The 22995-nt window shown below is 35.7% G+C and overlaps 1 protein-coding gene across 1 annotated transcript in view; it reads left to right on the top strand.

The window, feature by feature from the left end:
- Positions 1–22995, top strand: part of LOC120526503 (trace amine-associated receptor 1-like) — a 28310-nt gene extending 5315 nt beyond the window's left edge. Inside the window, exons 2-3 of the mRNA XM_039749667.1 lie at positions 21927–22276; positions 22349–22995. Coding sequence (XP_039605601.1) covers positions 21927–22276; positions 22349–22995 — 997 coding nt within the window. The remainder of the gene's footprint in view (positions 1–21926; positions 22277–22348) is intronic.

Raw genomic sequence — 22995 nt, 5'->3', positions numbered from 1 at the left:
AACAAAAATAAAACCGAATAAGTTAATGTCTTTGTTAATGATTCTGTTCAATATCACTGCTTTCTATCTAAGTGCTTATTAGTAAGTTTTTAATGCGATATACTTTTGCATGGGTGGCACGGTGGCACGGTGGCGCAGTGGTAGCACTGCTGCCTTGCAGTTAGGAGACCTGGGTTCACTTCCCGGGTCCTCCCTGCATGGAGTTTGCATGTTCTCCCTGTGTCTGCGTGGGTTTCCTCCCACAATCCAAAGACATTCAGGTCAGGTGAATTGGTGATTCTAAATTGGCCTGTTTGTGTGTGTCCTGTGGTGGGTTGGCACCCTGCCCAGGATTGGTCCCTGTGTTGGCTGGGATTGGCTCCAGTAGACCCCGTGATCCTGTGTTTGGATTCAGCGGGTTGGAAAATGGATGGATGGATACTTTTGCATAGTGCTTTTCACAGAAAAATGTCTCAAACCAGTCATAGACTCATTAATTTGATATACTATATCTTTCATTAAAAACCTGAAATACTAGACAAGGAGGAAAAGGAACAGCTGCACACATGAACTAATGCAGGACAGAAGCTGGGCTGTAAGAAGCCCTGGTGAGATTATAGGACCGCCAACAGATGTTGCCATTAAAGGTGAGCAAGGAATACTATACCACCCAAAATTGTACTGTTTCACAAATTTTCAGTAATGTTACTGCATTAGCTTCAGAAACCATGAGCACTGAATGATTGAAACAACGTGCTACCAGGAAAGATGTACAGTGGACTCAGTAATCCTGATCCCTTCACTTTAATGCATACTTTATTTTACTGTAGATTTAAGTTTAAATGGATACATTTGCCAATTTTTCCCACCAATATAAACTAAATAAATTGCAATAGTTAAATGAAAGCATGTTCTCAGAATGCTTATTCAAAATCAAAAACTTAAATCTCTCATCTACTATATATACTGTATGTATTAAAACCCTTTACTGTGGCACTCCAAATTCTTTTCAGTTACATCCTGCTTGCTTTAATTCTCCTTGAGATGTGCCTTGTACTTGATTGGAGTCCACCTATGGCCAATTGAATTTACTGGACATAGTTTAGAAAGGCACACAGTTTTTATAAGGTCCCACAAGTCCCAATGCATGTCATGACGAAAATAAGTCAAGAAGTCCAAGGAACTCTCTGTAGACCTTTGCAATTAAATTGTGGTGAGGCATAGATCAGAGAAACCATTTGTAATGCTCCTCCCAGGAGCACAGTGTCCACAATTATTGTGAAATGGAAGAAGTTTGGAACTACCAGGACATTTCCTAAAGTAGGCCATCCAACCAATCTTAGTAACCAGGCAAGAAGGGCCTTGGTCAGGGAGCTAACTAAGAGCCCAATGGTCACTCTTCAGAGTAAGTTTTCTGCTCAGATTGGAGAACCTGTTGAAAGGTCAACCACTCAGAAGCCACTCTTGTGTAAATGAGACTGGTCAGAATTGAGAGCAGGATGAATGAAGCTAAACATTGAAGGAAACCTGTTCCAGAATGAATGCAGCTTCAGAAAGCATTCAGCCAAGACAATGGCAGTTTACAAATGCTTTACATCCAGTTTGAGAGAGCTTACAAGGCTCTGCCAGGAAGAATGGGATACACTGTCCAAATCCAGGTGTACAAAGCTTGTAGAGATTTATACAAGAAGACTCAGAATTGCAACTGATGCCAAATGCGATTCAACAAAGCAATTAATTAAGAGTCTGAAAACCTATGTGAATGAGCGATTTTAGTTTTTGGTTTTTAATAACTGTGCATGCTTTTCCACAAATATTTTCACTTTGTCATTCTGGTTATTGAGTGTAGACTGATAGCAATTTTATCCATTTAAAATTAAATCTAAAACAGAATAAAGTGCGTAGAATGTGTGTGTAAATTGTTAATTAGGCAATTTAATTTGAACAATGTGTAGACTTTTATTGTTTTTAAACTGTTTTTATTTTGTACCGTGTGAACATGATGTGCATTTTTCAGGCATGCTTTCATTAGCTGTAGATGGTAGTAATAGTGTAAAAATGTAAATAAACATCCTCTATGTGTATTTTTTTTTTTTTCATCAGAAGCTTTTATAGTACAATGGTAATAGTTAAACATGCTTCATCTGATATTATAGTAAGAATGTAAGAATGTCACTTTACATTATTGATAAAAAATACACTAATTCTACTAGTTTGTAATATTAATCTAAAATAATGTATCTACACAACTAAAATATATTGCAGGTGGTTACTTTGGAAACATTTTTACAGTCTTTATTTTTAAGAACTGTATTGTCTTTATAGTATTATGGTTAATAGACTAATATTACACATTGAATCCAGATACTTCAAAGGTTGATTAAAGCATTACATTTTGTTCTCTTTCGTACTTACTTTCAAGTCGGTCACACTGCAGACATAATGAGAATTGAAAAGGGCACTGGTTAGCGCTGCTGCACTTGGACCCCAAGCATACTCATTGTTTGTGTGATGTTTGCATACACTCTGCATGCAAACTGGGTTTTCCTTCCACTTCCCTAAAGACATACATCCTGCCTTTTTTAAATTAAAAAAAAAAAAGTAATTTCTTTCCACGCAGTGTGGCTGAATTTGGCTTTTAAAAACGCTGGTGTAATTGTAGAATGGTGCTAGAGTATAGGTTTTGCCTTGTTCCAAACTTAAATACCTCCAAAAGACAGATAAGTACTTATTGAACATATTTACTATTGTTAAAACAGAATAAATAAATTACACAAAAACAAAAGACATGAACAACATTGGCACTGACTTATCATAAACATGAAAGGAGAAAACAAAATCAATCACAACATCTACAAATGCTCTTGGTTAGTGAAATCTTTTCATGGGCCCCTGTTGGAAGAATGGTGGCATGGAGGTGCTTCTTGGAAGCAATACTGCAACCAAAAATGAGATATTTATTATATTTTACTAAACTCATGTAGTTTGTTGCGTAATGGTGACCAATGCTATATATTGGAAAATGATGTGAAAAACATCAATGGAAAAAAGAAAAAAAATTCATGTTACTCAAGTCGCATAATCCATGTGCCTGTTATCCAGTCTTATGCTCAAAACATGCAAAACACATGCATTTTTTGCTAAAATATTGTTAAACCCATAGTTCTGGCAAAATTACATACACCATAACATAAAATGCATTCTTATAATACTGCACTTTTAAACAGAAGATCCACCTCTCCTCCCCATTCATTGCTCAGGAGTCCTAACCTCAGTTTATGCCAGGTTTTTAAAAAGGTTTGTACAGATCCTCTAAGTGAGAATTTGATTTTTTCCAGTTTCAAATAGTGCATAACATCAGTGACCCATTAAGTTAAAATAGGTGAGTTAGGATTCTTCCAATTAAGCAAGATAAGTCTATAAACCAATAGTGTAGTAAAGGCAATCACAGTTTGTTTGTCCTTCTGGAAGTACTCCAAATACAGCTGTTAGTGGATTAGGAGGTATTGTGACAACAATGCTGTCTAATAGACATTTAAAGATTTTGGTCCAAAATGATGTTAATTTGGTGCAGGCACAAAACATGGGGCCTAATAAGGCTGGAACTTGATTGCAACGTTCGCAGGTTGGATCTTGCCTTGGAAACATTTTGGACAATTTCAAACAAGAGAGATGCAATTGGAATATAATTTTAAGTTGAATAATTCATGTTTTGCGCATATGGAGGTCGAGTGAATTCTGTGCATTGCTACTTTCCACTCCTTTTCTGAAATATTGAATAAGAGAGCCTTTTCCCACTGTTTGAAATCTTTGGCATCTTTGAAAGGGACGGACTGTAAAATAGTTTTATATATTACAGAAATGCTGTCTGAGTCCTCAAGACTGATCAATATTTTTTTCCAGCCTAGAGGGAGGTGGGAGGTGAAGAAAATTGGACAGGCTCTGTTTAACAAAGTTTCGAATTTGAAGGTAGTGAAAGAAATGTGTTGCTGGTAAGTTAAATTTGGAGTGTAATTGTTCGTAGAATGCAAAAATGTTGTCTGTGTACAGATCTCTAAGTGATTTAATCCTGGATGTTTTCCAGGCATGTGCACATTTGAGAGGATGGGGAAAGGTGGTTCTCGTGCAGAGGTGCCACAGACAAAAGCTTCTTTATCTTAAAATACTTCCTACATTGGTTCCATATTCTGAGTGAGTGAAGCACAATTGGGTTGTTCATGTACTGGCGATGACTTGTATGTATTGGGGTACAAAGCAAGGAATATAAAGAAGTACTGCAGGATTTTATTTCTATTGCAGACTAAGCCTGTGTATGTTCGTCTATTTCTGTCCATGTCTAGGATTTTACAGTATAGTTTGTATGTTTGCTGCCCAGTAATAAAATTGAAAGTTAGGTAAAGCCATGCCACCTACCGCCTTAGGTCTTTGTAGAGTCACCCTTTAGATACATGGATGTTTTCATTTTCCAAATAAATGAGGTTATGGTCGAGTCTAATTTCTTAAAAAATGATCTACAGATGTATATTGGAATGTTTTGAAATAAAAAGATAATTTAGAAGCACAGGATCATTGGAATGTGTTTCTCATTTATGATGTGTGCTTATTTTTACGGAAGTACGTATTTAACAATATTTTTATTGAAGTAGACAGGAAACAAAAATTCCAGTAATTTTCTAAACTCTTAGATTAGACAAGAAACAGCCTAATAGAAACATTAACCTCCATTTGTTGCACTATGCTGTGAGAAAATATTAATGGAAGCTGCAATAAAACAATGATACCAACATAATCCATGGAAAGAGTGCAGCCCAGAAGAAGAAGAAGAAAAAAGTAAATATCACACAATTAGTGTGATAGTATACATAGCATCCAAATGAAGCAGTCATTCACTCAAATTGCAAAAAGCTCAAGAATTAACTAAATTAAAAATATAGCACTTCTAGTACTTGAAAGGCAATGAACCGGTAACTTACAGTATGATGCAAAAACTAATTTGTCGCAAATGTACCCAAAGTAATGCAAGCTCTAAATATTTGAAGCAGCTTGACTAGACTTTAACATAAACAATATTCAGTTGCTTTTTATCTCTAGCTGACCCCTTCAACTAGTCCACTGACAAAAACCAAAAGAGAGCAACTGCTAACATGATATTAGCATCAGAGCAGGAGGTGTGTGTGTCTTTTAACAAACAAAATTAAAAACAAAAGAGGTTTTTCAAGATACTGTGATTTGGTATGAAAACCAAAGGACAAAACTATTATTGTAATTGGATAGAAATTGTAAGGAGCTGTTTACTAGAGTACTATTGTTCAACTGAATCAAAAACACAAAGATAGAGGGTCAGTTTGAGACTAGAAAACCAAAATGTCACAATTCAAAATATCTAAACCACTCAAGACAAATCCAAATCTTTGTGATGTAAACTGAAATGCCTTTGGACAGATCTCTTTATCAAATTACTATTCACCTGCACAGATTATACTTAAAAATTACATGGAAGATAAAAATCTTTCTCAAGTAAAGAAAAAAATAATAAAATACACCCACCCAAACACATCTTGAAACGTCAGCTTTCAAAGTTTTTAACTTTCATGTAGCTCTGGTTGGTAAGCTCTCCTCTCTTTCTCTTGGGTGGGGAAGGAATTTTGCTTTGTTTATTTGCTTTGTTAAGTTTGACTTAATTGTATGGAATGTGTATCTGCTTCTAATGAAAATGAAAATCAAATAATAAAAACAAAATTCATGAATTAAAAACCAGTTGCCTAAGACAAAATAAAAAATGGTGTGTTTTATTCTTAAAACTCAATAAGAATACTGTAATCTGGATGGATAGCAAAGAGACACAGTGAAGAGAAAGATAGACATCAATAAAGATACTTTAGACCAGCGATGGCCAAACTATGACCCATGGGCCAGATCCGACCTGCCAGACAGTTCAATCTGGCCCGCCAAATATTTACAAAATTGCCCTAAAGACCACATTCGTTTCAGCATTTTCCTGCTATACCTGTCAGATTCCATTAGATGGCGTACTATTGTCTTTGCCAAAGGCGAGTCTATCCTCTCTACACACAGATATTCTTTCTTCACGTAACCCCCAAATTGACCCCTATTTTAACAATAAATGAACCAAAGAAAAGAAAAGTCGAAAGTGAGTGCCAAGTTTTTAATAAGGAGTAGGCAGCAACATATTTTTTACTGAAGTCCGATCAAAGGCCATATGTCTTTTTTGCCAAGAAATCATTGCGTTTTTCAAAGAATGTTTATATTCTTCAACCAGGAGCCTCATGCATAACACCGTGCTTAGAATTTACACTAAAACTTGGCGTAAGTGGAAATGTGCGTACACACACAAAAATCAAGATGCATAAATCTGTGTGTATGCCAACTTCCACGTTTTTCCACTTCATAAATTCCGGTCAGCTTGAAAAGTAATGCTCATGTACGCACCTGCTGCCCCACCCTAACTCCTCCCAGAATTACACCTCTTTGGATATGCAAATCAATATAAATAGGCCCTTATGTTTTGTGTTCTGTGAAAAGACAAAAAGCAAAAGCATGGGGAAAAAGAAGAATTTCAGCGAATACCAAGTAGAGGGAAGGAAAAATGTAATATTTGTTGGTTTAAACAGTGATATAGACAACAAAAGGAAGTTGATCGAGTGTCAGGGTGGTGGACAAACTTGAAAGTCCCATCGTAACTAAAGTAGCATGTTAAATGCTTTGTTTTCTATGTGTGCTTCTATGTACTCTCATATGTGTGAATCACCACTTGCTTCTTAAACAGGCTTTCTCTTACGCTGACAGGCCACAGAATACATTACATTCATGATGTTACAGCTCTCTGAACAATTGAAATACTAAGATGTATACTTGATATTTTCATGATGATAGAAATTAAAGCATATATAAAACATTGAGGCAAGGTGCCGCAGTGATAGCGACAAGCTGGCACCCCATCCAGAGATTATTCCTGCCTCCCACAAGATGCTTGCACCGTGCGCGACCTTCAATAAACTAATTTATTGCAGCAGTGTTGCCTCTTTCAAACATACTAACCCCCAATTCCTGTTCATCCTTTTCTTTCTCCAAATAACCAATTGCCACTCAATCAGTACTTTAATAAATTCTTCAAAACTTTTAAGAAACATTGAAATATCTTCTTACTACATGTTTAATTATTCTATCCATCTAACCATCCAGGGTTACACCAGTCCCAGCAAGCATACAGCGCGAGGCAGGAACAATCCCTGAACAGGGCACCAGGTCATTGGTGATGCTGCACCACCTCGCATATTTAATCCTTAACAATATATATTAATTAAGTGAAGTTAAAAATGTATCTGTATAATGTAATATACATACTTTACTGCAGTGGCGCAGCAAGGTCTGGTGGCACCCGGTGCGGAGTTTAAACTTGTCACCCCCATGTCCACCAAAATATAAAGTGAACCGAAGTACCGTATAATAGCACAAAAATGTCTATTATTTGTAGCGTAAATTTGATTAATTTTTAAATATTAAATTGCATTTTTAAATATTAAATTGCAGCACGACAAAATATTGCTCATAACAAGGTATAGTCGGCGCGGAAATGTTTTAGACAGTGTAGAGCTCTTATATACCCAGGCTGGGTCACATGCGAAAAAGTGTCCTAAGAGTATAACAAAGAGTTATTGGGTTTGTCCGCGGCGTCCGATTTTTGTGCCAAATGTAACACAACAGATGTTGCAACCCCAAATTTCGAAGCCCAGCCTTCCGAAGAACCCGGCGATGTATTTGCAGCCAGATAGGAATAAATCGCCAAAAACAGTATCACTATTGAAGTCTTATGAACAGCACATCTCGAAAAATACATAGAAATTGGAACAATAAATTATGCACACGTTTAAGTTACCATAGATTTCCGACATGAATTTCAAGGAAAAACGAAGAAGCGGTGAAAAATTAGAAAAAAAAAATACATTTAAAAATACCGTCTTGGCGATGTAAAATAAAGGCAATAATGAGCTAAATCAATAGAACGCCAATGATAATTTCCCAATACTGCCCCTTCTTGGCCTGATTTGTCTGCAAAAAATAACACCAAATAGCCAATTAACCAGAATTGTGACACATGATTTTGTCGTGTGTCCCGGCTTGTATATATAGGGGCCTTAAGATAGTGGGATGGGGAGGCAGATATTGTCCATTCGTTCGTAGAACGATCCTAAATTAAACTTGTTTACTTTATGGTCGGTTCTAGAGCAGACAATACCTACCCACCCTACTGTCTAAAACGTTTCGCACCGACTATATTATTATGATTTGGTTTAAAAATATCATCTTGTTGCACAGAACAACTTGGAGCGATGATATATTTGTGGCAGGGATGAGACAATGAGTCACAGGACCAGTTGTTTGTTTACTTGAGCACCAGCACAGTTCAAAAGAAACAAGACAGAACACCCCCTCCCCCCACGCACCACACTATAATACTAAATCATTACAACATCACATCGTTCACCCGCAATTTGCTGCAATTAGGGATTGTTAAAGCCCATGTAAGTTATCTGACATGTTAGTTTATATAACAAAAAGGCACAATAATACAAAACCGGTAATTTTTTGTCACCCCTCAGAGCTGGTACCCGGTGCGGGCCGCACCTACCGCACCCGCCTTCCTACGCCACTGCTTTACTGCATTTCGTCTTAAAAATGATATCAAGAGCTCCACAAAGATAGCGCCTGGCAATCTAAATTGAATTAGAAGCCAGTCGTCATCATCTATAAATATGCACTCTCTTCTATTGAATTGAATTGAATTCCATTATTGTTACTGTATGGAACAATGAGATTCAATATGCAAATCCTCCATAAACTTATTTTTCTACAAAATGGTAAAACAACAATAATAATTATAATAGGATAAAAACAGTGAAGCTATCCAATATTAAAGCATACGTGGCTCAGGTTGTGCAATATTACAACTGTAATGCAGTTCTACCAGGAGCACTTGATGGACTGATTGAGTGCGTTTATAGCTCTTGGAATAAAACTGTTTCTGAACCGCAAGGTCCATACAGGAAAGGCTCTGAAATGTTTGCCGAATGGGTGAGGTTCAAATAGACTGTGTGCCTGACTGAGGCTTGAAGCTATATCCAGATATTTTTCCCCGTTCTTGACACAATCTGCCATAGTGATTTCTGATCAGCTGCTGTACAGCTGTGATTCCACACTCAGATACACTGGGTTAACACTAGAATTACCAGAGCCTACGAAAAAACTTGTAATTCCGTCCCACCTTAAACTGCTTCTTAAATCCCTTCACACCTCTCCGCCAGTGCCCTTTGTCTTCTAAATGTGCTGATAAAGAGAAGCCGGCTATTCCATCCCCCCACCAATTTAGAACGTGCACGAACTTCTCTCAGCTCATGCCTTGATTGAGTATCTGGGAGTGAAGTGGAGTTTTAGAGTGAAATAATAGATCGTTGTTTGGAACACACGCATTTCATTTCTGTTCCGTTTCTACAGTAATCTGTGTCAACACATTGTTAAAACAGAAACTTTTTTTATATTCTAGAAGTAGATGACAAAATGTAGGCATAAAACTATATAATGTATGATGCCTGAAGTCCAAATAGCAAAGAAACATTTTCACAAGAATAACACAATTGCACTTTTATTCAAACATATAACTGCAGAAAGAAAAAGCCGCCTTAACATGCGACATTGACACCAGTTTACTATAACTGACTCCGTGGTTCAATAGATACAGCCCCCGCTTGGGAATCAAGGGGTCACGGGTTCGATCCTGCGCTCCTCCCTTTTGAGAAGTAAACTGTTCTTAGTCTTACTGTTTTAGTATAAAAACATACATTTGATTTCAGTCTGTAACAGCCGGTGCAATTTATGATCTTTGTAAAGGTTAGCTTTTTTTTTTTTATTCACTTTTCACTCTCTCAGTCGCGTTCACAATCAATCCATACAACCCCATCTGACACGGCTGTTTTCACTAAAAGGCGCTATAGCTCTGCAGTGTACCACGATGCATACTAACGCCAATCCTGCCCCGGTTCTGACACACAAGCGCTGAAGCTGCCTTCTTCAGTATCTCACCGTCACTTGCTTTTCTTTTTATTCAGTTTTATTGAGTGTTCCTGCCAGTCCCCGCATGTTGCTGTATGCTTTTTCTTTTGCACCCCAGGACATGCAGAAGAAAGAATGGTAAAGACCAGTAACTTCGGCGCTATATGCAATCATCAGACACTCCCATCTGCCCGTGTCGTTCAAACACAGGAACATATATTGGTGTAAAGTATAACAAAAGTGCACTTTTATTCAAGTGCACTTTTTCCATCGCCTTTTTCTGTAAGAAGCAGTGTACACACTTCTCTATGCTGTGGTTTCTATTACACACCTGAAAGAAAGAGAATTTGTTATACTTTTACACCAATATATGTTCCTGTGTTTGAACGACACGGCAGATGGGGAGTGTCTGATGATTGCATATAGCCGGTTGGTCTTTACCATTCTTTCTTCTGCATGTCCTGGGGTGCAAAAAGAAAAGCATACAGCAGGAACACTCAATAAAACTGAATAAAAAGAAAAGCAAGTGACGGTGAGATACTTAAGAAGGCAGCTTCGCCAGCATTTGTGTGTCAGAACCATGGGGTAGCGTTAGTATGCATCGTGGTACACTGCAGAGCTATAGCGCCTTTAGTGAAAACAGCCGTGTCAGATGGGGTTGTATGGATTGATTGTGAACGCGACTGAGAGAGTGAAAAGTGAATAAAAAGCTAACCTTTACAAAGATCATAAATTGCACCGGCTGTTACAGACTGAAATGAAATGTATGTTTTTATACTAAAACAGTAAGACTAAGAACAGTTTACTTCTCAAAAGGGAGGAGCGCAGGATCAAACCCGGACCCTTGATTCAAGCGGGGCTGTATCTATTGAACCACGGAGTCAGTTATAGTAAACTGGTGTCAATGTCGCATGTTAAGGCGGCTTTTTCTTTCTGCAGTTATATGTTTGAATAAAAGTGCAATTGTGTTATTCTTGTGAAAATGTTTCTTTGCTATTTGGACTTCAGGCTTCATACATTATATAGTTTATGCCTACATTTTGTCATCTACTACTAGAATATAGAAAAGTTTCTGTTTTAACAATGTGTTGACACAGATTACTGTAGAAACGGAACAGACATGAAATGCGTGTGTTCCAAACAACGATCTATTATTTCCACTCTAAAACTCCACTTCACTCCCAGATACTCAATCAAGGCATGAGCTGAGAGAAGTTCGTGCACGTTCTAAATTGGTGGGGGATGGAATAGCCGGCTGCCCGAAGCTTCTTTATCAGCACATTTAGAGAACAAAGGACGCATGGAGAGGTGTGAAGGAATTTAAGAAGCAGTTTAAGGTGGGACGGAATTACGAGTTTTTTCGTAGGCTCTGGTAATTCTAGTGTTAAAATACTCTTGCGTGGTGTGCACTGAGAGTAACAACGCTAAAGTGGCTATGGTATTTGGAATAGTTTGGCTATTCTGTGCACCACTATATGGTTACAGGTTGATTACAATCAGATGGCTTGAACTAAAAAACAATATGCGGTTAATTTCAAGGTATGTGATAAAACCGTGTCAGGGATGTGACTTAAAGGGAAAAATAAAGGGAAACCACACGGGAACAGTAGTACTGCTTTGAGGCTGGGTGCCGCCAGTTTGCAAAACCGAGCGGAGAACTTGCGTACAGCAGGGATTGAGCTGGAGTGAAAATGTGCATGGCTTTACTCCAAGTTTAGTTTTTATACATCATGATGTGTATGTGGAAACAGGTGTACGCAAAATTTTTGTGCATATGCGCCGTTTATACATGAGGCCCCAGGTCTTCTTCTTTAGCCAGTTACAGCAAATTCTCATAATAGAAAAAAACAGGACTGTCGCTCCAAGACTGGTTTTGGAAAATCTTACTAAAAATTTCTAGAGTTGTGGCTGTCTCTCTTCAGTTGGTGTAATGAAACACTTGCTCTCAGGATTGAAACTTATTCCAAACTGAAGTGCAAACACTCTACATTAAAGGACCTGTTTGCCTCTTTACAATAAAATATGGAACAGCTGTATTCATTTCTAAGATGAATCTGACTTCATTACATGACCTTCGGCAGAACTTTTTTTTGTATGTGGTGGACACCTTTATGCAAGGCACAATGCACAACATTTAAGAGATAAGGTAAGTTTCTTTTGTTTTAACAATTATAGCACATGCAGATGAAGTGACTTGCTCAGGGTTATACAATGTCAGTAGAGTGATTTGAACCCACAAAGGTCTGAAGTCTAGATCCTTAACTACTAGACCACACTGCCTGCCAGAACACAGGAATAATTAAAATCTTTGTATATGTTAAATGGGGATTCATGTATTCATTAAAATAAATATATTTTTAATTACCAGTCTACGTGATAAGTGAAGTAACAATAGGGTTGTCAGAAACTCACTTAAGAAAATCAACAACAACAATAACAACAACATTTATTTATATAACACATTTTCATACAAACAGTAGCTCAAAGTGCTTTACATAATAAAGAATAGAAAAAAGACACAATAAGAAAACAAAATAAATCAACATAAATTAACATCGAATAAGAGTAAGGTTCAATGTCCAGAGGGGACTGAAAAAACAAAAAAACTCCAGACGGCTGGAGAAAAAGTAAAATCTGTAAGGATTCCAGACCATGAGACCGCCCAGTCCCCTCTGGGCATTCTACCTAACATAAATGAAACAGTCCTCTTTGGATTTAGGGTTCTCACGGAAGGGCTTGATGATGATGATGGTCACGTAGACTTCTGCCTTTAAATCCATCCATCGTTGTTGGAGCATCATGAAGCTTTGAGTAGGTGGAGGTGGCGCAGGCCACCACCACAAAGAAACCGGAAAAAGAAACAGAAAAGAGAGTAGGGGTCAGTACGGATTTTAGAGTCACCATGAGTAGTTATTATAAGGAAATTGAACATACAGAGTATCAGGATCAAGTTAAATTAAATTAAATTGAAGTTATAGAAAGGCCATGTTAAAGTAATATGTTTTCAGCAGTGTTTTAAACTGCTCTACTGTATTAGCCTGGCGAATTCCTATTGGCAGGCTATTCCAGATTTTAGGTGCATAGCAGCAGAAGGCCGCCTCACCACTTCTTTTAAGTTTTGTTCTTGGAATTCTAAGGAGACCTTCATTTGAGGATCTGAGGTTACGATTTGGAATATAAGGTGTCAGACATTCCGATATATAAGATGGGGCGAGATTATTTAAGGCTTTATAAACCATAAGCAGAATTTTAAAGTCAATCCTGAATGACACAGGCAACCAGTGTAGTGACATCAAAACTGGAGTAATGTGCTCAGATTTTCTTTTCCTAGTAAGGATTCTAGCAGCTGCATTCTGCACTAGTTGCAAACGATTTATGTCTTTTTTGGGTAGTCCTGAGAGGAGTGCGTTACAGTGATCTACTCGACTGAAAACAAACGCGTGAACTAATTTCTCAGCATCTTTCAGTGATATAAGAAATCTAACTTTACTTATGCTTCTTAAGTAAAAAAATGCTGTCCTAGTGATCTGATTAATATGCAATTTAAAATTCAGATTAGATAGATAGATAGATAGATACTTTATTAATCCCAAGGGGAAATTCACAGTTTACAGTCAACAATTACCCCTAAGCTTTTTACCTCCGTCTTGACTTTTAATCCTAATGTATCCAGTTTATTTCTAATAGCCTCATTGTATCCATTATTGCTAATCACTAAGATTTCAGTTTTCTCTTTATTTAACTTGAGAACTATTCATCCATTCTGAGATACAAGTCAGACATTGTGTTAGTGAATCATTAGAATCGGGGTCATCAGGTGCTATTGATAAGTACAGCTGTGTGTCATCAGCATAGCTGTGGTAGCTCACATTGTGCTCTGAGATAATCTGACCTAACGGAAGCATGTAGATTGAGAATAACAGCGGACCCAGGATAGAGCCTTGTGGAACACCATATCGGATATCATGTGTCTTCGAGTTGTAATTACCACAACTAACAAAAAAGTTTCTCCCTGTCAGGTAGGATTCAAACCAATTTAAGACCGTGCCAGAGAGGCCCACCCATTGACTAAGGCGATTTCTAAGAATGTTGTGATCAATGGTGTCAAATGCAGCACTCAGATCTAAGAGGATGAGAACAGATAAATGGCCTCTGTCTGCATTCACTCGCAAGTCATTTACTAATTTAACGAGTGCAGTTTCTGTGCTGTGATTTGTTCTAAAACCCGACTGAAATTTATCAAGAATAGCAAGTTTATTTAGGTGGTCATTTAACTGCATAATGACTGCCTTCTCTAGAACTTTACTTAAGAAAGGCAGGTTAGAGATGGGTCTAAAATTTTCAAGAGCCGAGGGGTCAAGATTATGTTTCTTAAGAAGGGGTTTAACTACAGCAGTCTTAAGACAGTCTGGAAAGACCCCCGTATCTAATGACGAATTTACTATGTCAAGAATATTGTCAATTAGCACGCCCTATACTTCTTTGAAAAACATTGTTGGAATTGGATCAAGGATGCAGGTGGAGGATTTTAATTGAGATATTATTTTTTGTAAATCAGGTAAATCTATCCTAGTGAAAGAGTTTAATTTGTTTATAACAGAATGCTGGGGTTTAGGAGGATCCTTAGTGTTGGAGGGATATATTATGTTATTTCTAATATCATTAATTTTTTGATTAAAAAATACAGCGATAGCCTCACAGGTTTCACTGGAAGCACTTAGGAGGCATTCCTTTGAGTTACCTGGGTTTAGTAGCCAATCGATTGTAGAAAATAAGACTCTGGGATTACTAGCATTGTTATTTATAATCTTGGAGAAATAACAGCGTCTCTCAAGACGGACAGTGTTATTGTATTCTGTTATTTTGACTTTTAATATTTCATGGTGGATAGTAAGTTTAGTCTTCCTCCATTGACGCTTAGCTCTGCGGCATGTTCTCTTTAAATCAGACACTCTTTGGGTCTTCCAAGGTATAACAATGCTAGAAGATTTTTTCACTGTCTTTTCAGGTGCCACTATGTCAACAGCAGCTCTCACTTTAGTATTAAATCTTTCCACCTTACTATTTACATTATCCTCACTATTGTAGTTGGCACCAATCAGCTCCAAATCTCACTTTTGAAGGGTGCAATTCAATTCTTTGAATTCACACACGTTCCATCTTTGCTTCTTCTTCTCAATTCATATAAGAAGTGTTGCTTTTGTTGAGTACATTACATTTATAGCAAAGGAGTGTGTTAGTTATGCATATTTACTAATTTTAAACTGAAAATGGACTTCATATGCAGATTAGTAATGCACAATTTTTCAGATGTAATTACATCCCTTCTGAAAAGCAGCCTAAAACTGTCAACCTGGAAGAGCTGGTCCATATTCTAAGTTGAGCATTTCATTTGTGGCATACTCCCGATGTTTATCACAGCACCAGACCACTGAAAACAGACTGCTTTCCCAACACATGTACACTTAACACAAACAAGAGAAATTGTATTTCATGCATTTTTACTGTGGCTCAAACAACAAACACATAAAAAGTCAAACTGATTGACCTTTATGTTACTGTTCAGTTCCTTTCATTATTCATAACACATTTTATCTTACTGCTACTTCTTTCTCAAAAGCTGGAACATAGCATCGCTGGGAAACAGAATGCAATTGCCTTGAGGAGGTTAGGAATTTGAAAATAGAAAGGGATTCTGGTGGTTTATTTAGATCAACTGTAAGACACTGACGATTCTAAAAAGCACCATGATTTCAGAATTGTGAAAATGTAAAGTGTGTGTCTTTGAACTGCTTGATACAGGTAATAAAAGAAAACAAGGTGAACCGAGTGATTTCAGTGCAAGCCCAAAGAAAGCCATTTCACATTTTATGCCACTTCCAATTTACATAATGCTGATGGTTCCTGCTAGGTAGTGGAACAAGAAACCAGATTCTAAAACAGGTACGTATGCCTCCCGTATTGGATAGTTCCGAATTGTAAAGTTACTGGTTTCTGAAAGGGTTCCTGCATTGATAAAAACGGCATTTCTCTTCTTTTCAATTACACTATGGTAAGGAGGCCTGCTCAGGAGAAGACATTTGGGAAAACAGCGGCTACTGCAAAACAAACTCTTAATGATATGTTTAGTTGCTCCAAAATAAACGTAATGATCTAAAATCATGTCTCCATGTTACAAGAAAATCTTCATGTTCACTGTGTTTAAAAGATGGTCTTTATTGGAACGTTGGAAAAACACATGCTCTTATTTTAATATAATGCACTTTTTTAACTTCTTATATTGATATATAATAAGTTGGCAAAGGTTTTTGAATGAACTCATTTGATATTGTTCACCAAACGTTTTTTTTCTATATTAGGAAAGAACTTCCAGAAATGTGTTTTACATCATTGCTCCAAGTTTTTCATGGACTTTTATGGACTTGACAAGTACAGTCATTTACACTTTCATTAAGTTAATTTTCTTTTACAGTGATACGTTTCAGAAGTCATGTTTTGAGACAAAGCTTACCCAAACTTGCAAACATAGCTTCCATCTTTCACTGCCAAACATGCTAGCCTCACTAAGGTCACAGGCTGTGGTTGGTTGTGATTGAAAATAGGTATTCAGTACAAGATAAACAACCGTCATCCCAACATTCAATATGCTGATTGTACAAAAGTACATGTAGATCCTCAAAACAGTGGATGTAGTTCTCCTAGAGGATGTATCAAGAAAACTCCTAATTCAGAGGTATATTTCTTGCTGAATCACTCTGCTGGCTAAAGAGAAGAGGACAACACAACGACTACCTCTATGCTTAAGAAAAGATAAGCAGCTATCAACAACATGTAATGTAAGTTTAATAAGAAATGTAAAACTAAACAATTAACTAACTATAAACTAAAGTTAGTTCACAAACTTTCACTTGGCTTTGGAAAAATCTGGCTTTTCACAACTGAAAATGCAGAACAGTTCAAATGTTATAAAGGTAAAATAGCTTGTATATGCAAAAAGAAAAAAAAGATCAATACAATAGAAGAGCAGATTTAAGAATGAGGAGAAATATGACATTGCTGTTAGACTGATTATTTGCACACTTAGAATAACCTGTCCATATTACATGACCAGAATTGTTGTATAAAGAAGGAATAAACTAGGGTCTGTTTTGTCACAGTTTAACAATTGTGTTTCGTTTTTGGGGCACAGATTCCACCCAAGGCAGCCTAACCCCAAACTCAACTGAAAGGCTTTAGGCTTCACATTCCCAAAAGGGGGGACAAACTTTTATGGTTCAATATTCAAAAATATTAAGACAGCTGGGAGAAACACTGTCAAACCTTGGGCTCACAGTAACAGAGGAAATGTCTTTTATAATAAAATTATTTATTTTAAAGAAAAACAATGATAAGCAGAAAAAAAGGAACAAAATAGGTTTGATCAGTAGGGAAAACCTAAAGGCTAACAAAACCAAGAACATAAATCCAATTGCAATGCCTAGAATGATAGCATTCCACAAAAAAACAAGAGTATCAAACACATTGGCAAAACCAGGAGATTTTTCTTTTATATGTCTGGGTTCTTCCTCCAGCTGAAACATCCATTATTAACATAACACAGATTGACAACATATTTAACACCATATTAATAAAAACCATAACATAATCTAAATATATATAAAAGACAAAACCAATAACAAAATATACAAAATGTTCAAACAGCAATAAAAATATTAAAGAAAACATTACTTGAGTCAGGGAAAATCCTGGCTAGACCACAATATTACTTACTTAGAGAATATGCTTCTAAAATGTTAAGAACTAACGTGTCTCAGATATGTGGGACTAGGAATACATTTTTCTTTTCCAGTGTCATCTTTGATCTTATGTTAATTTTATAAAAATTTTCTCTTTGTGACATGTTAATGCTGTAGCAGAAGATCTTATCCTACGTAGTCCCTTGTAAGGTTTCTAAACCCTTTTGGGACTCCCCCCAACAGGACAACACGCCAAAGCGCGCAGCTCACTGCTAAAGCAGGTCAATCGTGGTTGTGCTATAAGTGCTTGCCATCAATGAGTGATGCAAAGTACATTATAAATGAAGGGAACAGGATTACTTGGCCACTAACCTGGCCACAAGCCTGCCTGATTGATGTGCCTGTGTATAGGAGAATGGTAGATCCTACTACAATAAATAATTGTGCTGTTCCTGTTTCAAGCTGAATAAGGCTGGTTTCCCAAAAGTACTGAGACTCAGCCTTGTGTTTTGGGGTGCAAGACAGGGACTCACAAGTCACACCCTGTTCCAAAAGATAGCTGTTTGAAATAACTAATGTGACACTTCAATGAGAAGTGTTATGGATACTGTGGCAATGTTCCCTGGGAGCACCCACAATGTCTTCATTTTCACAAATTCAATACTATGTTAAAAGCAAGAAGACACAAGTTTGTTAGTGGACCACTAGTGAATGATAATGGGTATTGCCTTTGTTTATATCTGTTGACATCTGTAACTAACTCTCAGGCAGCAGCCAAAGAACAATACAACATAGCACATTGGCAAACCCGCAACATGGTGAAAAACAAGCTATAGACATAAGTCACTATTTGGATGATGTGCTTCTGCTGTCTTCATAAAGAGTAATGTGTTTTGTTTTTTGCATTGCACTACACTCTAGCTTTTTCCTGCATATCTGAGAAGTAAACCCACAGTGTAATGTCCAAAAGTGTATGCATCAGAAAGTTGCTTGGTAATCTCTAAGATTGTGGGACAAGTAGCCCTTTCCTCTTTAGAAACCATAGCTTTACTTTTTTTTTTTGTTAAAATCGAATAATTTGCTACAGATGAGGCATAGACTTGCTGATGATCACTGTGTTAGTTAATTTAAATTTTAAAATCTGTAACAGTGATAGCTTTTATTCTGTGAACTGTCAATGAGATGTGGAGCAAACTCAGAAGAGCTACTGTTATTAGTTACTTAAGAATTTTTTATTAAGGGGATGAATCATTTTTTTACAGTGCATGATGTCTGCTTTATTTTCTTTTCTGTTTTTATTTCACATGCATGTATTATTTGTGTTATTAAAAGATGTTTGTTTTCAACTTTCATATTTATACTGCTTTTAAGGAATATTTATTTTGTTTTACTTGTCTAATAATCTAAAAAAAACTTTGAGTGCCAATGGGAGAAGAAGCAGTCCTTAGGGTAGTTAAGGTAACATGTTTGTTTAACTGTCTGCAAGTCTGCAATAAATCCGGAAGGTAATGATAGTTAGCCAGTTTTTCATGTTTGTTAGACTGAGGTCAGGTATATAAAAGTCTTCATTAAGAAAAGCAGTACAGCATCAACAGAAGGGTTCAAACAAAGGTATGTGACTTAACTTCTGTTTTGGGTGTTGGTTTCACTATACTTTCATTTTATATTACAAGTAAACTATATATATATATATATATATATATATATATATATATATATATATATATATATATATATATATACTGTAAATATATGTATACATTTTACATGCATTGCCAAGGTTATACCTAACCACAATTGCAAGGGTACAGTATAATAATTAAAATGATGATGTTCATTTTATTCTCGATACATCAGAACAGATTTTAAGCTATTAGTACATCTAATTTATAAGAACAAAAATAAAAGCATGAAGCATATTATACAGCAACAAGATCAGCATCAATTTAGATAATACCTCTGCACAACTAAACTATCGCTGTATGTAAGTTTCAAGTAAGTAATGCTTATAAAACGTTATATACACAATTTTACATCATGAAAAACTTCTATTAAGATTAATATAAATGGTGGTGATCACCATCATCAGAAAGCATCAATGAGAATGTTAATTCAGTATATACAATATTTCTTAACAAAATACTTTATTATTATCCTGCATAGTATATAGTATCAATACATTTCTTTTATAAAATACCTCATTAAAACAGATCTTTTGAAAAGCTTAGCAACAAATAACATTAGATTTACATACATTGCATTTACACTGGTAGCAAAAGATACTAAGTACATAAAAGTTCTCAAGTGTTAGCTATTTACTAGGTAAAATCATAAACATATTTCCCTGCTGAAAACATAATGGCAACAGATGCATTTTATTACTGATACATCTCAATAGATGTTCAGCTATTAACTTTATAAGACAAAAATAAAACCTGGACTCATATTAAACTGCAACAAGATCAACCTCAGTTTATATACAGTAATTCCTCTGCTCAACTAAACTATTCCCATTTGTAAGATTTAACTAAGTAAAATCGTGTATACATAATTTTTTGTTATAAAAAAACTGAAGATTTATATAAACTATAATGATCACCATCATTAGCAAAATCAATATATATAACATTTACTTAGAAAAGACATTACTAAATGAGATCATTTCAAAACCTTAGCAATACATTACTTAAGATATACACTACCTGTAATGACGCTGGTAACAGAAAATACTAAGTAAGTACATAACGGTGTTCAGTTGGTAGCCATTTAATAAAAAATCATAAGCATATTACCTTGCCGAAAACAAAATGGCAATTTTTGGATTGTGGGAGTAAATTAATCTATTTTTATAAAAAAAAAGTTGAAAATATATAATAAAAACACATATGACATGTTTATTAGTTTGGTAAAATTTAAGTACATTATTTACAGGAATCATTAGTATTTAGTGAAGTGTTCCATAAATATAAACTGTATATCACATTGATATTAAATCAATCTTTTTAAAGAAATATCCATTAATTACACTTACACTTTTTTGGCCAAAACATTATTTCTTGATTATTATATATTATAAACTGAAAACATTGCATACAATACATAGTAACACAATTTGAGTAAGACTATTTAATGTTTTAGTAAATCTAGGCAATAATGTTTCTTTTTAAGAGTAAAAAAAAGCCTGGAAATTTGCCCTGCAACAGAAAAACTATCTAGAGTTTGGATGCTGCCTTGCGCTTGATGCTCTGAGGAAAGTCACCATGTTCATGCATATTTTACAGAATTAATTGCTTTAGGGAGAAAAATAGATGCTAAAAGATTATCTCTTTGAAGTATTTTGTTTTTGTTGGTTTATTTTTCTAAAAGAAACAAATCACTATTTAATCACCAGTCCAGCATTACTTTTTTCAAAAATACAAAATTCTAAGTTCCATAAACAAGTCTTTAATCATTCTTTCTTTTACCTTGCAATCATCTTATATAATTTAGGGAAGTCCAAAAAAATAAAAAATAAATTTAAAAATAATTTTGAGTAGCACTAGAGATTAGATATTTTGCAAGTGGAAAGATCACCACCACTTGCTGTGCTTTTCCTGCAAGTTAAATAAATGTATCTGAGTAAATCTGAGACTGGTATAAAATAACAAGTATGATTAAGTCTTTCTTTGTGAAAGTGAACTGGTTTTAATAATGTGCTGTATAAGAAACATGATTTGGCTGTCAGATTGACAGTTTTGAAAATGGCACTCAAAAAAACAAAATAAGAAAGTACTAATTAGCTTGCTCATCATGGCCCTGAGCTACAATATTTACATTTACCATATGGATTAATGACTTATGTTATATATAGTATAATATAATTTTGCAGAATAACATTAATTTAGCTTTTAAAATGTCAAATGGTCAAAAGTTTAAGGTTTGGTGCTCTCAAACCCTGATTGTTTGTGCTATCATACTTATCATTGATATTATTAACTAACAGTCATTATCTTAAGCAACATGTTGCATTTGCCTAACAATTCAATAGAATTCTTGTCCTAAAGTTCTGAAATCTTACTGTTGTGTGCTAAGTTAAATATTATTAACTTACATTGGCTGATCTAAAATATAATAAATAATGTAATTTATATTTTTTTTCTTTAGGATAGAACACTTCAAACTCCAGGCTACAAAAAAAATGAATTTGAAGGAAAACAGGATTCCAAAGTATACCTTAGTCTGCTATGATTCACTTAATAATTCTTGCCCAAAACAACTCTATTCAGTCAACAATTCATTAATAATATATATAATGATGTGCATAATCATCGTTGTGACTGTATGTGGAAATCTCTTGGTTGTTATTACCATATCACACTTCAAACAGCTTCATACTCCAACAAATTATCTCATCCTCTCTTTGGCACTGGTTGATTTACTTTTAGGGGGCTGTGTTATGCCACCTCTCATGGCTCGAATTGCTGAAAGCTGTTGGTATTTTGGTGATTTTTTCTGCAAGTTTCATCTCAGCTCAGCTATAATGCTTTGTACTGCATCAATTATTCATCTGTGTCTAATATCTGTTGATCGTTATTTTGCTGTGTGCCATCCTTTCAGGTACAAAAATATTGTTACGGCCTTTCTAACATTCACCTTTATTGTTTTCAGCTGGATTCTGTCAGCTGTGCTTGGTTTTGTAATTATGTTTCTTGAGTTAAACATAAAAGGAATAGAAGACCAATATGTAAATACAAAGTGTGTGGGGAGCTGTTATCTGATGCAAAATGAGGCATCAGGTCTTTCATCATCATTATTCTCTTTTTATTTCCCAGGGATTGTTATGATATGCATTTATATAAAAATTTTTTCAGTTGCTAGTAGGCAGGCCAGAGCAATAAGAGATGCAGAACATCAAAGCCACGAGGAACAAAAAAAGAGGGCTGCTTCAAATAGAAGAGAAACAAAAGCTGCAAAAACACTGGCAATTGTGATGGGAGTTTTCCTTGTCTGCTGGGTCCCATATTTCTTGTGCAACATCATTGATCCCCTTTTGAATCACGTTATGTCACCTTTACTTATCGAACTCTTAGACTGGTTTGGTTACATGAACTCAACATTTAACCCTCTTGTGTATGGATTCTTTTACAGTTGGTTCAGAAAAGCCCTGAAATTAATCGCAACTGGCAAGATTTTCCAAAACAATTCATCTAGAACAAAACTTATAACTGACTAA

The sequence above is a fragment of the Polypterus senegalus genome, chromosome 3 (genome assembly GCF_016835505.1).
Source record: "Polypterus senegalus isolate Bchr_013 chromosome 3, ASM1683550v1, whole genome shotgun sequence".
NCBI lineage: Eukaryota > Metazoa > Chordata > Cladistia > Polypteriformes > Polypteridae > Polypterus > Polypterus senegalus.
The sequence above is the reverse complement of the archived record's forward strand: the minus strand, read 5'-3'. Positions and strand labels throughout refer to the sequence as shown.